This window comes from Staurois parvus, unplaced genomic scaffold, assembly GCF_062004578.1.
Source record: "Staurois parvus isolate SC_StPar_1 unplaced genomic scaffold, SC_StPar_1.0 ptg000797l, whole genome shotgun sequence".
NCBI classification, from domain to species: domain Eukaryota; kingdom Metazoa; phylum Chordata; class Amphibia; order Anura; family Ranidae; genus Staurois; species Staurois parvus.
The window spans coordinates 309,898-325,000 of NW_028318593.1; the positions used below are offsets into that span (position 1 = coordinate 309,898).

Consider the following 15,103-nt stretch of genomic DNA (forward strand, 5'->3'; position numbering starts at 1 on the left):
ATTAACGAGGTCCCCTCTGTCCTGAATTTCCTCAGGACCAGGGGGAGCAAAGGAACCGGGGGAAAGGCGTAACAAAGCCGGTAGTCCCACCTCTGACCTAATGCGTCCACCGCTCTGGACCCGTCCCAGCGGGATAGAGAGAAGAAATTTGGGACCTTGTTGTTCCTTCCGGAGGCAAAAAGGTCCACATCCGGGGATCCCCACCTTCGCACAATCTCCTGAAAGACATCGGGGTTCAAGGCCCATTCCGACTCCCTGAGCCGAGTCCTGCTCAGGAAGTCTGCCTTCTGGTTCAGCTCCCCCTTTAAGTGTATCGCAGACAGGGACGCCAAATTCAGCTCTGCCCAGGACAACAGTGTCGCCGCTAAGGCCCCGAGGGCCTTGCTCCGCGTCCCTCCCTGCCTGTTTATATAAGCCACTGCCGTGGCATTGTCCGTCAGGACACGCACGTGCTGGCCCGTGACCTCCGCCTGGAAGGAGTGCAGAGCCTCCCACACTGCCCTCAATTCCTTCCAATTCGAGGATTTGTCCTTCTGCCCTAAGGACCATTCCCCCTGAGTCACCAAATTTCCCAGGTGGGCTCCCCAGCCCCTGGCGCTGGCATCCGTAGTGACCTCCGCGGAAATCGGAAAGCACCACAACAGCCCCTGAGTTATGCTGGACGATCTCCTCCACCACCATAGAGACCTTTTCACACTTTTCACACTGGGGGGCACCAAGACCCTGCGTTCTAGGGAGTGACACTTCCTGTCCCAAACCCTCAGGATCCACAACTGGAGGGGACGCATATGCAGACCTGCCCACTGAACTGCCGGAATGGACGCTGTCAGCAATCCAAGTACCGACATGGCCTGTCTTATGGACATCGACCTGCTCCCCTGCAGTAATCTGACTCCGGCCTCCAACTTGGTGACTTTTTCCAAAGTCAGGCTGGTCTTTTGGTCTACCGAGTCTAGAGTGTAGCCCAAGTAAATCACCTTCTGAGAAGGCACCAGGCAGGACTTCTCCAGATTCAAAATCCACCCCAAGCTTTCCAGATGGTTCCTCACTATAACCAGGTCTTGCCGTAAGTGAGCCTCTGAATCCGCGAAGAGCAGCAAATCGTCCAGATAGGCCACCACTGAAATCCCCCTCAAGCGGATAGAAATCAGTGCCTCCGACAGAACCTTGGTGAATACTCTTGGCGAGGAGGAAAGGCCGAATGGAAGAGCCCTGAACTGCCAGTGTCGAACCCCTTCCTCCCCCCCCACTGCCAACCTGAGGAACCTCTGAGAGGCTTCCGCCACGGGCACGTGTAGGTAGGCGTCCTTCAAGTCTATGGATGCCATGAATGCACCTGGTGGGATTAGGGACCTGATCGTAAAAATGGAATCCATGCGGAACCTCCGGTAACGCACTGACTTGTTCAAGGGTTTCAGGTTCAAAATCAGTCTGAACGCCCCAGACGGCTTTTGAACCACAAACACATGGGAATAAACTCCCTTCCCTTGCTCCGCTACCGGAACCCTGGAGATGACCCCCTGGGACTCCAGAATCTCCAAAGCGCCCACCAGAGCCGCGTCCTTCGTCGGATCCCTTGGACGGGTCGTCACCAGAAAAGTCTCGGGTGGCGGTCTCAGAAATTCCAACCGGTAACCCCTTCGGATGACATCCAAAATGAAAGGGCTGGTGACCACGGCTTCCCACTGTGGGAGGAATGCCGCCAATCTTCCTCCCACAGGAGGAACCAAGTCACCTTGGTTTTTGGGGCTGCTCAGGAGGGCGAAAAATCGCTCCCCCTCTTCCCCTACCTCTCTGTCCCGCCGACCTACCCTGACCAGGCGGTCGCAGGCTCAGCCTCTTTGCCGGGCGGGCCTTCCGTGTCCCCCCCTCCTGCATTTTCCTCTTGAGGGGGAAGGACTTTTTCCTATCAGCTGTCCAGTCCAATAATTCCTCCAACCCCGGGCCGAACAGACAGTCTCCTGTGAGGGGGATGCCGCATAACCTAACTTTTGAAGTGATGTCCCCCTGCCATGTCTTTAGCCACAGCGCCCTTCTGGCTGAATTGGTCAGGGCAGCAGACCTGGCCCCCAATCTCACCGACTCTGCGGAAGCATCCGCAATATACCCCACTCCTTGCAAAAGGGTCTCAAAAGAGGCCAAGATTTTTTCCTTGGGAGAGTCTGCCACAATATGGGCCTGTAATTGCGTAAGCCAATACTCTAAGTTCCTGGCCACCACTGTCGTAGCCATGGCCGGCTTCAGGTTGTACAGGGTCGAGTCCCAGGCCTTCCTAAGGAGAGACTCTGCCCTTCTGTCCAATAAGTCTGGTAAGACCCCCATGTCCTCAAACGCTAGGTCAGTTCTCCTGGTTGTTTGGGAAAAGGCCGCGTCTAGCCTGGGGCTCTTGTTCCAGACCGCCTCCGGGTCTTCCGAAAACGGAAACCTCCTCCTCAATGCTTTTGAGAAGAACGGTTTCCTTTCCGGGTCTTGCCACTCCTTCTTAATCGTGTCTACCAAAATGTCATGCACAGGAAACATTCTGTGCTGGTGCTCCTCCAATCCCTGATACATTTGGTCGTGGAGAGATAAGGCCTTAACCTCCTCCTTAATGTCCAGGGTTTCGTATATAGCCCCCAGGAGCTCATCAACCTCCTCTAGGGTCAACTTATACCGGGAGGGGCCCCTCCCTTCCTCTGAGGGACCCTCACCCGCTGATTCCTCCTCAGACTGGGAGTCCCCCACTGGTTCCTCCCCAGTCATAAGGGGTTCCCGACGACTCACCGAAGCCACCTGGGGGGGGGGAAGTGTAGGTAATGGGAGGGCAAACCTCTCCATGAGGGACTTGAAGGAGTCGAAGGTGGTAGCCAACTCCTTCACTGACCTAGCTAGGTCCCCCTGTTCCGGCTTCTCCTCCCTCACCAACCCCTGTATACATGGGCCACAAAGAACCTTTCGCCAAGATTCTTTTAGAACTTCCTTACAGGAAGGGCATCTCCGCTTGGGCTCCTGGTGCCTAAGTTTAGCTCGGGCCTTGCCCTGCAAGACACAAAAGAAAAGGGGGGAGGAGGGAAGCCCAATCAGTCCGACACTAAACACCCCCCCCCCCCCTGCTTCCCGGCAGAGCAACAAGGGCCTGAAAAACCGCAGACCCCTTGCCCTACCTTCTGCTAGGGGCCCACAGGTAGGGGAGGCCTCCACTGAGGCACCTTACCTGCGACTGGCTGGTGCTGGCATCTCCTGGTCCCGGTGCCTCCGACATCCCGAACCGGAGGGTGGTCGCCTGGTGCAGGTCTGTCCCCCAGACCGCTGTGCACCGCACCGCCATATTCGAATTTCGCGCCGCCGTGGTGTGAAGGCTGCGACCGGAAGCGGAAGTCGCGGCCCTGGGCGAAGCCCCGCCCCTTCCGCCGGAAACCGCCGTCTCCCGACGTCCGGCCCGGCAAAGCCCTCAGACCGCCAGCATGGGAAGGAGCGGAACTCCCCCCGATCCTCCCCAGACCTCACCACGGCCACCCCGACACCCCCCCTCGCCGGAGGGGGTCGGGGGGCGAAGAGCAGGTAAGTGCCCTGTCCCGTCCCCCGGGATGCACTCTCACTGCTGGCAGCCTGCCCTGGGAGGATATGCAGCCGGACACTCCGGCCTTCACTCCCGGCTGCGTCGGGCCTCACAGCCGGCTATCCGGCCCTCGGCTCCCCTATCGTCCTCCTGCGCCTCCTCGTGTCTCCCCACCGGAGGAAACACCTGAACTGAGGTCAGAGGGGAGTGGAGCTTTTTTATTGTAGGTGGAGGTGTTTCCTCAGATGGGGAGGAGCCGAGGTCTCTCAGAGTGCTGGCCTGAAAGACGGTAGGGGAAAATGTTTTTTCTTAGTTTCTGTTATAAAATTTTGTACATAAGTGATTTTTCTCCTTCACTGATGTGCGCTAATGAGGCTGCAGTGATGGGCACTGATAGGTGGCACAGATGGGCACTGGTAGGTGGCACTGATGGGCATTGACAAGCATCACTGATGGGCACTGAAAGGCAGCAGTCCTATATGGCACTGACTGGCACTGATAGGTACATTGAAAGGCAGCTCAGATGGGCACTGATATGTGCCATTGATGGGCACTGACAGGTGGCACTGCTGGGGCTACTCTAATCATCAGGGCAGACTGATCATCAGTGCCCTGATGATCAGTGTAGACGTCCCCTCTGAGGGATGCAGATTACCGGCTCTCCTCTCCTCTGTCAGCGTGACAACTCGTGAGGAGAGGAATGCCGATAACCAGCATTTCCCTATTTACATGCGATCAGCTGTGATTGGACACAGCTGATCACGACAAAACCGACATCTTCGGCTCTTTCTGTTGATCGGTGATCCACTGCGTCCGAGGGACACAGCTCACCACCGATCTCCGCGCTGCACGCTCCCGGAGCCACACACGCTTCTTTAAAGTAGGAGGACGTCATCCCAGAACGAGAGAACCGCCTTGCGCACGTCATTTCCTTATATGGCGGGTGGGAGGCGGTTAAGTTACTAACTTCGTTTTGTTGTATTTGGAACAAAAATTCATTTAGTTTTGTTTCATTTATTCTTTTTTTCGACTGGATTCAAATTTTTCCAATGGATTCGAAGTATTTGAATCAAATTCGAATTGAAGATATAGAATCGCCCTGAATTCATTCTGAAGAAAAGCTGATTCTATACTATTTGAAAATGGAATCTTTTTCTATTCTTTTCTATTTTTTTTTTCTATTCTATTTTATCCTCTTCTTTTCTTTTTTCTTCTATTCTGTTCTGTTTTACTCTTTCCTATTCTAATTTATTCTAATCTATTCTATTTTTTCTCTCTCAATTCTTTAATTTTTTATTCTTTTCCTTTTTTTAATTCTACTTTATTATATTTTTTTATTTTCTATTCTATTCTATTCTATTTTGTTGTCAGCCTATGTCTGGAACTGCCTGAAATAAAAACCTTGAAAGCTGCAGATTTAGAAATTTAGAAAATGGGAAATAATAGGGTAAAGTTTGGGATTTTAGTGTTTAGGTTGACATATACTTAGTAGTCTTTTTTTTTTAATAAATTTGGTCATGCCGGATTCACACATTTTTCTAATTGGATTCAATTGGAGAAAATGTGTGAATTCTGGAAGAAAGCTGTGTGAATTTTGTGTGAAAACATTTATATTAAGAGGAAATTAACTCGTTGAAATTGAAACTCGTTGCTGCCCACCTATGCCCCTCCCACATTCTGACATCAATCCTCCTATCAGTTAGTGGCTTCTCTTTGGCCATAGACACTGCTGGTACCTTTAGCCTTGGTGTGTGATTTTGGTGTTTGCTATGGAGGCACTGAGCAGGAGGGAGGGATCTAGAACAGCGGCGGGGGACCCGAGAAGAGGAGGGTCAGGGCTGCTTTGTGCAAAAAATGTGTGAATTCTGAAAGAAAGCTGTGTGAATTTTGTGTGTATATATATATTTTTTAAATATATTCTTCAAATTTTTTTTAACATATAAAACAGTCATTTTAACATATATGTTTACATATATTTGTAAATGCGTTCCAAAAATGTAGATTTGTATTTTTTTAAAGACATAAAGTATATTTGAAATGTATGTTTAAAAATAATATTCATATATTTTGTAATAAAAACGCATTTCAACACGCAGTATATATATATATATATATATATATATATATATTTATTGAAATATATTTTGAAATACATTGAATATGGCCAAAATTGTAGCATTTCAAATATATGTCAATATATATATATGGGAAGAATATTTATCAAATATATTTAAAATATATTTTTCTTCCATATGGGGACAAAAAGCAATTTTAAAACAGGGAGCGCTGCAACTGTGAGCCAAACATTTTGCATTATTGATCTCAATAGACACCCCAGATAAAAATGCAGATGAAATATATTTTAAAAATATTATTCTCAAATATATTGACATATATCTGAAATACTACAATTTTGGCCGTATTCAATATATATATATATACAGTTGCAAGAAAAAGTATGTGAACCCCTTGGGATTACGTGGAGTTTTGCATGAATTGGGCATAAAATGTGCTCTGAACGTCATGTAAGTCACAACAATAGAAGAACACAGTCTGCTGAACATAATACTACACAAATATTAGATGTTGCCATGGTTTAATTGTACATAACATGTAAACATTCACAGTGCAGGGAGGAAAAAGTATGTGAACCTTTGGACTTAATAACTGGTTGACCCTCCTTTGGCAGCAATAACCTCAACCAAACGTTTCCTGTAGTTGCAGATCAGACCTGCACAACGATCTGGAGTCATTTTGGACCAATCCTCTTCACAAAACTGTTTCAGTGTAGCAATATTCTTGGGATGTCTGGTGTGAATCGCTCTCTTAAGGTCATGCCACAGCATTTCAATCGGGTTGAGGTCAGGACTCTGACTGGGCCACTCCAGAAGGCGTATTCTGTGCTGTTGCAGCCATTGTTTTGTTGAATTACTTGTATGCTTTGGGTCATTGTCCTGTTGCATCACCCATCCTCTGCGGAGCTTCAGTTGGCGGACAGATGGTCGTACGTTTTCCTGCAAAATGTCTTGAAAAACTCTGGAATTCATTTTCCCATCAATGACAACAATCCGTCCAGGCCCTGGGGCAGTAAAGCAGCCCCAAACCATGATGCTCCCTCCGCCATGTTTCACAGTGGGGATGAGGTTTGATGTTGGTGTGCTGGGCCTTTTTTTCTCCACACATAGTGTTGTGTGTTCTTCCCAAACAACTCCATCTTGGTTTCATCTGTCCACAGTATATTTTGCCAGTAGTGCTGTGGAACATCCAGGTGCTCTTTTGCAAACTTCAAACGTGCTGCAATATTCTTTTTGGACAGCAATGGCTTCCTCCGTGGTGTCCTCCCATGTACTCCATTCTTGTTTAATGTTTTCCTTATTGTAGATGTGTCAACAAAAATGTTAGCATGTGCCAGAGATTTCTGTAGGTCTTTAGCTGACACTCTGGGATTCTTCTTTACCTCGTGCAGCATTCTGCGCTGGGCTCTTGCAGTCATTTTTACAGGACGACCACGCCTAGGGAGAGTAGCAACAGTGCTAAACTTTCTCCATTTGTAGACAGTCTGTCTTACCGTGGACACATGAACATCAAGGCTTTTGGAGATACTTTTGTAACCCTTTCCAGCTTCATGCAAGTCAACAATTCTTGATCGTAGATCTTCTGAGAGCTCTTTTCTGCGAGGTATGGTTCACACCAGACAGTGCTTCTTGAAACCAGTAAACCCAGAACAGGTGTGTGTTTTTTAAGGGCAGGACAGCTGTCAGCAACACATCCAATGTTATTACACTGACAAAATGAGAAAACAAATCCAGACAATCACATTGGCTGATCTGGAAAGAATTGATTTGCAAATTATGGTGGAAAATAAGTATTTGGTCAATATGAAAAGTTCATGTCAATACTTTGTTATATATCCTTTGTTGGCAATGACAGAGGTCAAATGTTTCCTGTAAGTTTTCACAAAGTTGGCACACACTGTTGCTGGTATGCTGGCCCATCCTCCATGCAGATCTCCTCTAGAGCAGTGATGTTTGGGGCTGTCGCTGGGCAACACAGACTTTCAACTCCCTCCAAAGGTTTTCTATGGGGTTGAGATCTGGAGACTGGCTAGGCCACTCCAGGACCTTGAAATGCTTCTTACGAAGCCACTCCTTCGTTGCCCGGGCGGTATGTTTGGGATCATTGTCATGTTGGAAGACCCAGCCACGTTTCATCTTCAATGCCCTTGCTGATGGAAGGAGGTTTGCGCTCAAAATCTCAGGATACATGGCCCCATTCATTCTGTCCTGTACATGGATCAGTCGTCCTGGTCCCTTTGCGGAGAAACAGCATTCTCTCTCCTCCAAACACGACGAGTTGTGTTTCTACCAAACAGTTCTATTTTGGTTTCATCTGACCATATGACATTCTCCCAATCCTCTTCTGGATCATCCAAATGCTCTCTAGAAAACTTCAGACGGGCCGGGACATGTACTGGCTTAAGCAGGGGGACACGTCTGGCACTGCAGGATCTGAGTCCCTGGCGGCGTAGTGTGTTACTGATGGTAGCCTTTGTTACGTTGGTCCCAGCTCTCTGCAGGTCATTCACTAGGTCCCCCCCGTGTGGTCCTGGGATTTTTGCTCACCGTTCTTGTGATCATTTTGACCCCACGGGGTGAGATCTTGCGTGGAGCCCCAGATCGAGGAAGATTATCAGTGGTCTTGTATGTCTTCCATTTTCTAATTATTGCTCCCACAGTTGATTTGTTCACACCAAGCTGCTTGCCTATTGCAGATTCAGTCTTCCCAGCCTGGTGCAGGTCTAGAATTTTGTTTCTGGTGTCCTTTGACAGCTCTTTGGTCTTCACCATAGTGGAGTTTGGAGTGTGACTGTTTGAGGTTGTGGACAGGTGTCTTTTATAGTGATAACAAGTTCAAACAGGTGCCATTGATACAGGTAATGAGTGCTGGACAGAGGAGCCTCTTAAAGAAGAAGGTCCAGGTCTGTGAGAGCCAGAAATCTTGCTTGTTTGTAGGTGACCAAATACTTATTTTCCACCATAATTTGCAAATAAATTCTTTCCAGATCAGCCAATGTGATTGTCTGGATTTTTTTTCACATTTTGTCTCTCATAGTTGAGGTCTCCCTATGATGCCAATTACAGGCCTCTCTCATCTTTGTAAGTGGGAGAACTTGTACAATTGGTGGGGACTAAATACTTTTTTGCTCCACTGTATATATATATATATATACACATACACTGCATATTGAAATGTGTTTGTATTACAAAATAAATGAAAAATATTTTTAAATATACATTTCAAATATACTGTATGTCTTTAAAAATAGAAATCTACATTTTTGGAAAGCATTTACAAATATATGTAAAAATATATGTTAAAACGACTTTATTTATATGTTAAAAAAAAATCTGAAGAATCTATTTAAAAAATATATATTTTTAAACATACGTATTTTTTAAATATATTCTTCAGATATATATATATATATATATATATATATATATTGAAATATATGTTTAAATATATTGAATACGGCCAAAATTAGAATATTTCAGATATATGTCAATGTATTTGGGAAGAATATTTTTTAAATATATTCCAAATATATTTGTCTTCCGTATGGGACAGCCTGACAGGGCTGTACACATGCCGCAGCCGTGGTGTTGTGCTTCACAGCAGCTGCATTTTATTTATCTGGGGTGGCAAAGTTTGACAGATGGTGTCAAACTCTCCTATTTGGGAAGAATATTTAAAAAATATATTTTTCTTCCATGTGGGGTAATGTTAGCATTCTGGTGAGCAGCTGGGGGGGGGGGGGGGAGGTGGGATGGTAAAGTCGCATCTCAGCCGTCTGTTTTTACCACCACCCCCCTTCCCCCAGCTGCTAGTGTGAAAGGACCCTTTCTATCTATCTATCTATCTATCTATTATCTATCTATCTATTATCTATCTATCTATTATCTATCTATCTATTATCTATCTATCTATCTATCTATCATCTATCTATCTATCTATTATCTATCTATTATCTATCTATTATCTATCTATCTATCTATCTATCTATCTATCTATCTATTATCTATCTATCTATCATCTATCTATTATCTATCTATCTATTATCTATCTATCTATCTATCTATCTATCTATCTATTATCTATCTATCTATCTATCTATCTATTATCTATCTATCTATCTATCTATCTATCTATCTATCATCTATCTATCTATCTATCATCTATTATCTATCTATCTATTATCTATCTATCTATTATATATCTATCTATCTATCTATCTATCTATCTATCTATTATCTATCTATTATCTATCTATCTATCTATCTATTATCTATCTATTATCTATCTATCTATCTATCTATCTATCATCTATCTATCTATTATCTATCTATCTATCTATCTATCTATCTATCTATCTATCATCTATCTATCTATCATCTATCTATCTATCTATCTATCTATCTATCTATCTATCTATCTATCTATCTATCTATCTATCTATCTATCATCTATCTATCTATTATCTATCTATTATCTATCTATCTATCTATCTATCTATCTATCTATCTATCTATCTATCTATTATCTATCTATCTATTATCTATCTATCTATTATCTATCTATCTATCTATCTATCTATTATCTATCTATCTATTATCTATCTATCTATCTATTATCTATCTATCTATCTATTATCTATCTATCTATCTATCTATCCATCCATCTCTCTCTCTGTCTGTCTGTCTATTCAGTCGTATCCGACCCTTGGTGATTGCATGGAGCGTCACTCGTAAGCGACTTTTTCCATGAATTCTCGCCCTTAGGGTGATACATATCTAATTCCCATCCTTACAAAGTCAGTCTTTCAATACAAGGTATAAGAGTTGCCATACAAAATACACAAAGCCACGTAAGAGAAGATGTTCTAACCTTTGACAAGTGTCAGTCAGAGGCGTGGACCTGATGGAGGCGTCTGCTTCGTGGACAGTGAACAAACCTCCGAGGATGAAATCTCCAGGTGAACTAAACTCCACGTCGGATCTCATTTCTCCACAATCCGAAGCACGGGAGAGCTGAAAGAGGAAATATAGGAAGTGCACACCCAAGGTCATACTGCCCTTCGAGGTGGTCGGTGTCACGTCTTCTGACCCCCTCCACGGTCTGGTTCGAGGACTGTTTGCTTTGCTGTAGATGACAAATCTATATAATACTGTATGTTGCACGTCCTTCCACAAAATCAGCATAAAATATTTGAATATGCGCACGCTTTGGGCTTTCATAGCAGCCGGAATAGGGAGGTGTTCCACAGAGGCAAATGGCATCCAAAAACACGGCATAGATTTACAAATAAGAGTTTAAGGGTGAATTAGGGGATGTCTGGCCGTAGATGCAGACCTGCGTCAATTTAAATTCCGGAATGTTATTTTGTCTTTTCAGTATATAAATAACTTTTTTTTTGTTTAGATAATATTTTTGTACTTGGCATAAAACAAAATATTTTTCTTCCAACATTTTGAGGGACTTTAGAAACAGTCGGGTTATACTGCCGCCTACAGGAGTCTGGGACACTGGCAAAAGCTGTAAGCCAGCCCCCCCTTTTTTTTTTTTTTAGATATTTTTGTACTTGGCATAAAACATAAAATATTTTTCTTCCAACGTTTTGAGGGACTTTAGAAACAGTCGGGTTACACTGCCACCTACAGGAGTCTGGGACACTGGCAAAAGCTGTAAGCCAGCCCTTGTGCAGACAATTCTCTAACCAGCAGGAGGGTGGGAGAACGCATTACAGGCCCTGCCCCAGTTGGGAGATACCTCTCCCTGCCCCTTCAGCATAGTCCTCTTCTGGCCAAGGATGTATTTACCGCAAGGCAAACAAGGAGTTTGACTACGGTGGCGTATTTCAAGGGGATGGCGCTGCCTCCCGAAGAAGAGAGACATGTTGCATGGGGACTGGGTGGGATTCAAGAAAGGTTATTGAGGTGCTTGATGGTGTATGCCGAGCCCGACTCTTGTTTCCAGGATGTCTTTCCTTCACCAGGAAGGAGGGGGGTGGCGGTGGTTGTATGAGGGGTGGTGGTAGTGGAAGGCCACGGGGTAGGGTAGTGTTGGTTGATGGAAGGCAGCCAATTTTTGTGTTGCCTAGGGCTTCACAAAACCTAAATACAGCACTGCATAGGACCAGCAATAGGCAAAGTGGGGTTGGTCCTGTGTCTGTCAGGGCCCTGTCCACAGCAGAGGTACTTGGAGACCTGGCATTCCTGCCAGTACCTTGCATGGCTGCAGAAATGGCGAAAATCTATGGGTATTGGTCGTGGACGCAAGCCAGAACACGCCCAGTTTGCCACCAGATGGCCCTTATAAGGAAGCTCTCAAATTGCTGATTGATCTCTGGCTCCCCAGTACCTTTGTCTATGTTCCTTTGCTACTGTGATCTCCTGTTACCCATTTGGCTTGTTCCTGGACCTGTTTTCTCTGCCTGACTCCTGATCTGACCCAGCTTGGCTAAAACATATTCTCACCTAACTCCTGATCTGACCTCGGCTTGGCTAATAGATATTCTCACCTGCTCTCCTGATCTGACCTCGGCTTGGCTAATAGATATTCCCACCTGCTCTCCTGATCTGACCTGGCTTTGCTAATAGATATTCCCACCTGCTCTCCTGATCTGACCCGGCTTGGCTAATAGATGTTCTCACTTGCTCTCCTGTGTATGACCTATTGACTACGTCTGCTCCAATCTTCACCCAGCATCTGACCTTGGCTTTGAACCGACTACTCTGTGGTCCTATGCTACCTTGAAGGCCTACATACCTCTCTCGGGTGCCACCTGTCTGTAGACACCATTCCAGTGCATCAGCTGTGCTCCTGGGTGCACCTCTAAGAAGCACTCCTACAGGCGACCCGTGCTATTTTAGGCCTGACTCCTTCTGTCCCATATCCAGGGGAGTCTGGAACTTAGCTGCAAGGAAAGCCCTCTAACACCAGGTACATGATAGTGTCCCTAAACAAACAAGAAGAAAAAAGATTTTATGGTAAGTTCAAAAATTTTATTTTCTCCATCGTCCATTTAGGGACACAGAAATTCATTAACAGTCCAAAAGCAGCCGAACTGATGAGTGGGAACAGCCATTGCAGACCCAATGTACCGGAAACCATATGGAACACAGAGATATCTGAAGGACCAATGCCCAAACTGGGAACTGCCACGACCAAAGGGAGCCCACAATGGATCAATCTGGTGCTCCAAATCAGGACAGAGATGACAAAGAGTAATGTCATTACCTATGGATCATTGAGGTCGAATCAGCACTAAGCTGTGGGAACCCATCATTGATCCACCAAAACAGGTGGAACAACCTGAAGACCTGAAAAAAGAGCTACTAGACCAGCCTTTCTCAAAATGTTCAGCACAGAGGAACCCTTGGATTAACTTTCCAGTTTCAGGGAACCCCTGCGAAAAATTACTATACAAAATTTACTAATCTACATTAGTGTGGTAGTGAGAGCTGCTGTTAGTAACCACAGGGCCCCATACAGCCAACCTGACAGCCCCCCCGAAAAAAAAAACACAGTTCACTGTGCGGTAACGATCACTCATTGTGTTCATTCAGGAAAGGACGGGGCTGGTAAATGTGACATATTTATTGTAGGGAAAGAGGGGCCCTTCCCCTACTATGCTATTGTGTGCTTGCAGCTGAAAAGGAAAGGCAAGGGAAAAAGAAAGGAAGGGAAAGGGAAAGGAAGGGCAAGGGAAAGGAAAAAAGAAAGGAAGGGAAAGGGAAAGGAAAGGGAAAAGGAAAGGGAAAAGGAAAGGGGAAAGGGAAAAGGAAAGGAGAAAGGGAAAAAGAAAGGCAAGGCAAGGAAAGAGAGGGAAGCCAGCAGCATTGTGGGTGTGGGGGCACACAGGTGGCCCAGGCAACAGAGGGAAATGTATGGTGCACAGGGAGGGTGATGGGTGCAGCGGGAGGGGGGACAAATACTGGAACCGATCCCCTGTATGGCTTTCTCTGCAGCAGTTGAAAGCCAGTGGGAGGGAGTGAAGAAAAATCCAGCTTTCAGCTGCTTCAGAGAACCATACAGGGGACTGGTTTCAGTAAGTGCCCCCACTGTGCCGATCACCCACACTGCCCATATCCGATTCACCCAGCTGCCTGGGCCCCCCTGATGGCCTAGGCCCTATATAGAAGGACTGGTGGTACCCCTTTATCCCCCAGGGTAATGGCAACAGGATCCCAGAATATTCCTCAGCCACAGCAGGAGGAACTATCTCCCAATGACCAAATCTCATGTAGACCCCTGGACATATTATATCTCCCAGGGGTAATGGCAACAGGATCCCAGAATAGCCTGGTGACAATCCAGGGGAACACAGTACCATCCAGCAATGGATACCTCATGCCATGCAGGAGATAAGGAGTGCCCAGGTACAAGATCCTCCTTCCTCCATGTGGAGACCACCAGTGGAGGAGAGCTAAATGGTGCTGTCTTGTCTGTAAGGACAACAATACAGTCCAGCATAGCAAACTCAACGTGATCAGGGACCAGGCAGCTTGAGCTCTCATAGGGAAGACTCCCAGACCTTCCTGGAGATGATGGTCCAGCAACACCTGAGTGATGTCTAATAGAGACCAGGTCAGAGTACTGAGTTAAGGAAGAATTCACTTGTGAAGTGGGAACTGTCTGTACAGGGGAACTAGATTGAAGCCCCAGGTATGGGAACACACCAGCAAGTGGAGTTCCTCCATGGCAGAGGAGGAAACTACCCCATTCACCTCAAGTGACTGACCGGTAGCACCAGGAATTTCTTGGTCCACAGAGACCAGCTGGATGTCTCATCCCAAACCCAAACATAGAAAGGGAGGCTGAAAAGGACTGAGAATATTCCTTAGGCACCCTACAAACCATTAAAGGAGAAGAAGGGGAATTTTCCTGAAAGTCAAGGAAGGGATCAATGCCCCACGGGGAGTGAGCTTCCTAAGCGAGGATTTGAGCAGAATAACCTTCCCCATTGGTGAGCCCCACCTACCAATGCTAATCACACAAGAAGCCTGACACAGTTGAAGCTTGTAGGTGTCAGTCAGGCCCTTCTGGAGGGCTCAGACTGTAAGGGTCCAAAAAACTGACCCTCTTTACTGGAACTGATCCCCTGTATGGCTCTCTCTGCAGCAGCTGAAATCCAGCTTCTTCTCCATTCCCTCCCGCTGGATTTCAGCTGCTGCAGAGAGATCCATACAGGGAAACAGTTACAGCAATTGCTCCCCCCCCCGGTGCACCCATCACCATCCCTGTACACCCTACAGGTCCCCCTGCTGCCCCCACCCCTGTAATGTTGCTGGCTTCCTTCCTCTCATTCCCATCGGCTGCATACAATAGGATCCTTCATGATAGAGAGTGGGGGAAGGGCCTGGTAAATATGTTGAATTTTTTAGCCCCTTCCTTTCATAGATGAACACAATGAGTGATTGGTACCAATCAATCACTGTGTTCATTCATAACTGAAGCCTAGAAAACTGTGTTTTTTGTGGGGATGGGGGGGCTTATCAGGTTGGC

General features: G+C 46.1%; 2 protein-coding genes across 3 annotated transcripts in view; both read right to left on the reverse strand.

Moving 5' to 3' along the window:
• LOC149444242 (taste receptor type 1 member 1-like) overlaps positions 1-14,457 on the reverse strand; it is a 43,617-nt gene extending 29,160 nt beyond the window's left edge. Inside the window, exons 1-2 of one of the 2 annotated variants that reach the window (XM_089654774.1) lie at positions 12,206-14,457; positions 10,484-12,161 (exon numbers count right to left, since the gene is read on the reverse strand). In XM_089654774.1, the coding sequence (XP_089510900.1) occupies positions 10,484-10,890 (407 nt within the window). In that variant the 5' untranslated portion in view covers positions 10,891-12,161; positions 12,206-14,457. Of the gene's footprint in view, positions 1-10,483 lie in introns of both variants that reach the window. The other variant, XM_089654773.1, reaches the window with a different exon arrangement.
• LOC149444243 (uncharacterized) lies at positions 1,706-3,830 on the reverse strand. Its single transcript, XM_089654772.1, has 2 exons — positions 3,194-3,830; positions 1,706-3,018 (listed from the first exon to the last, which is right to left on the reverse strand). The coding sequence occupies exons 1-2, from the start codon at positions 3,305-3,307 to the stop codon at positions 1,732-1,734; spliced, it is 1,401 nt and encodes a 466-aa protein (XP_089510898.1). The 5' UTR covers positions 3,308-3,830; the 3' UTR covers positions 1,706-1,731.
• Positions 14,458-15,103: the final 646 nt, after the last annotated feature.

Bases quoted from the DNA above. Each gene is read 5' to 3' on its own strand.
- LOC149444243 (XM_089654772.1), bottom strand. From the start codon at position 3,307: ATGGCGGTGCGGTGCACAGCGGTCTGGGGGACAGACCTGCACCAGGCG. The intron at 3,019-3,193 runs GTAAGGTGCCTC...TGTGTCTTGCAG, and splicing joins CCAGCACCAGCCAGTCGCAG to GGCAAGGCCCGAGCTAAACT.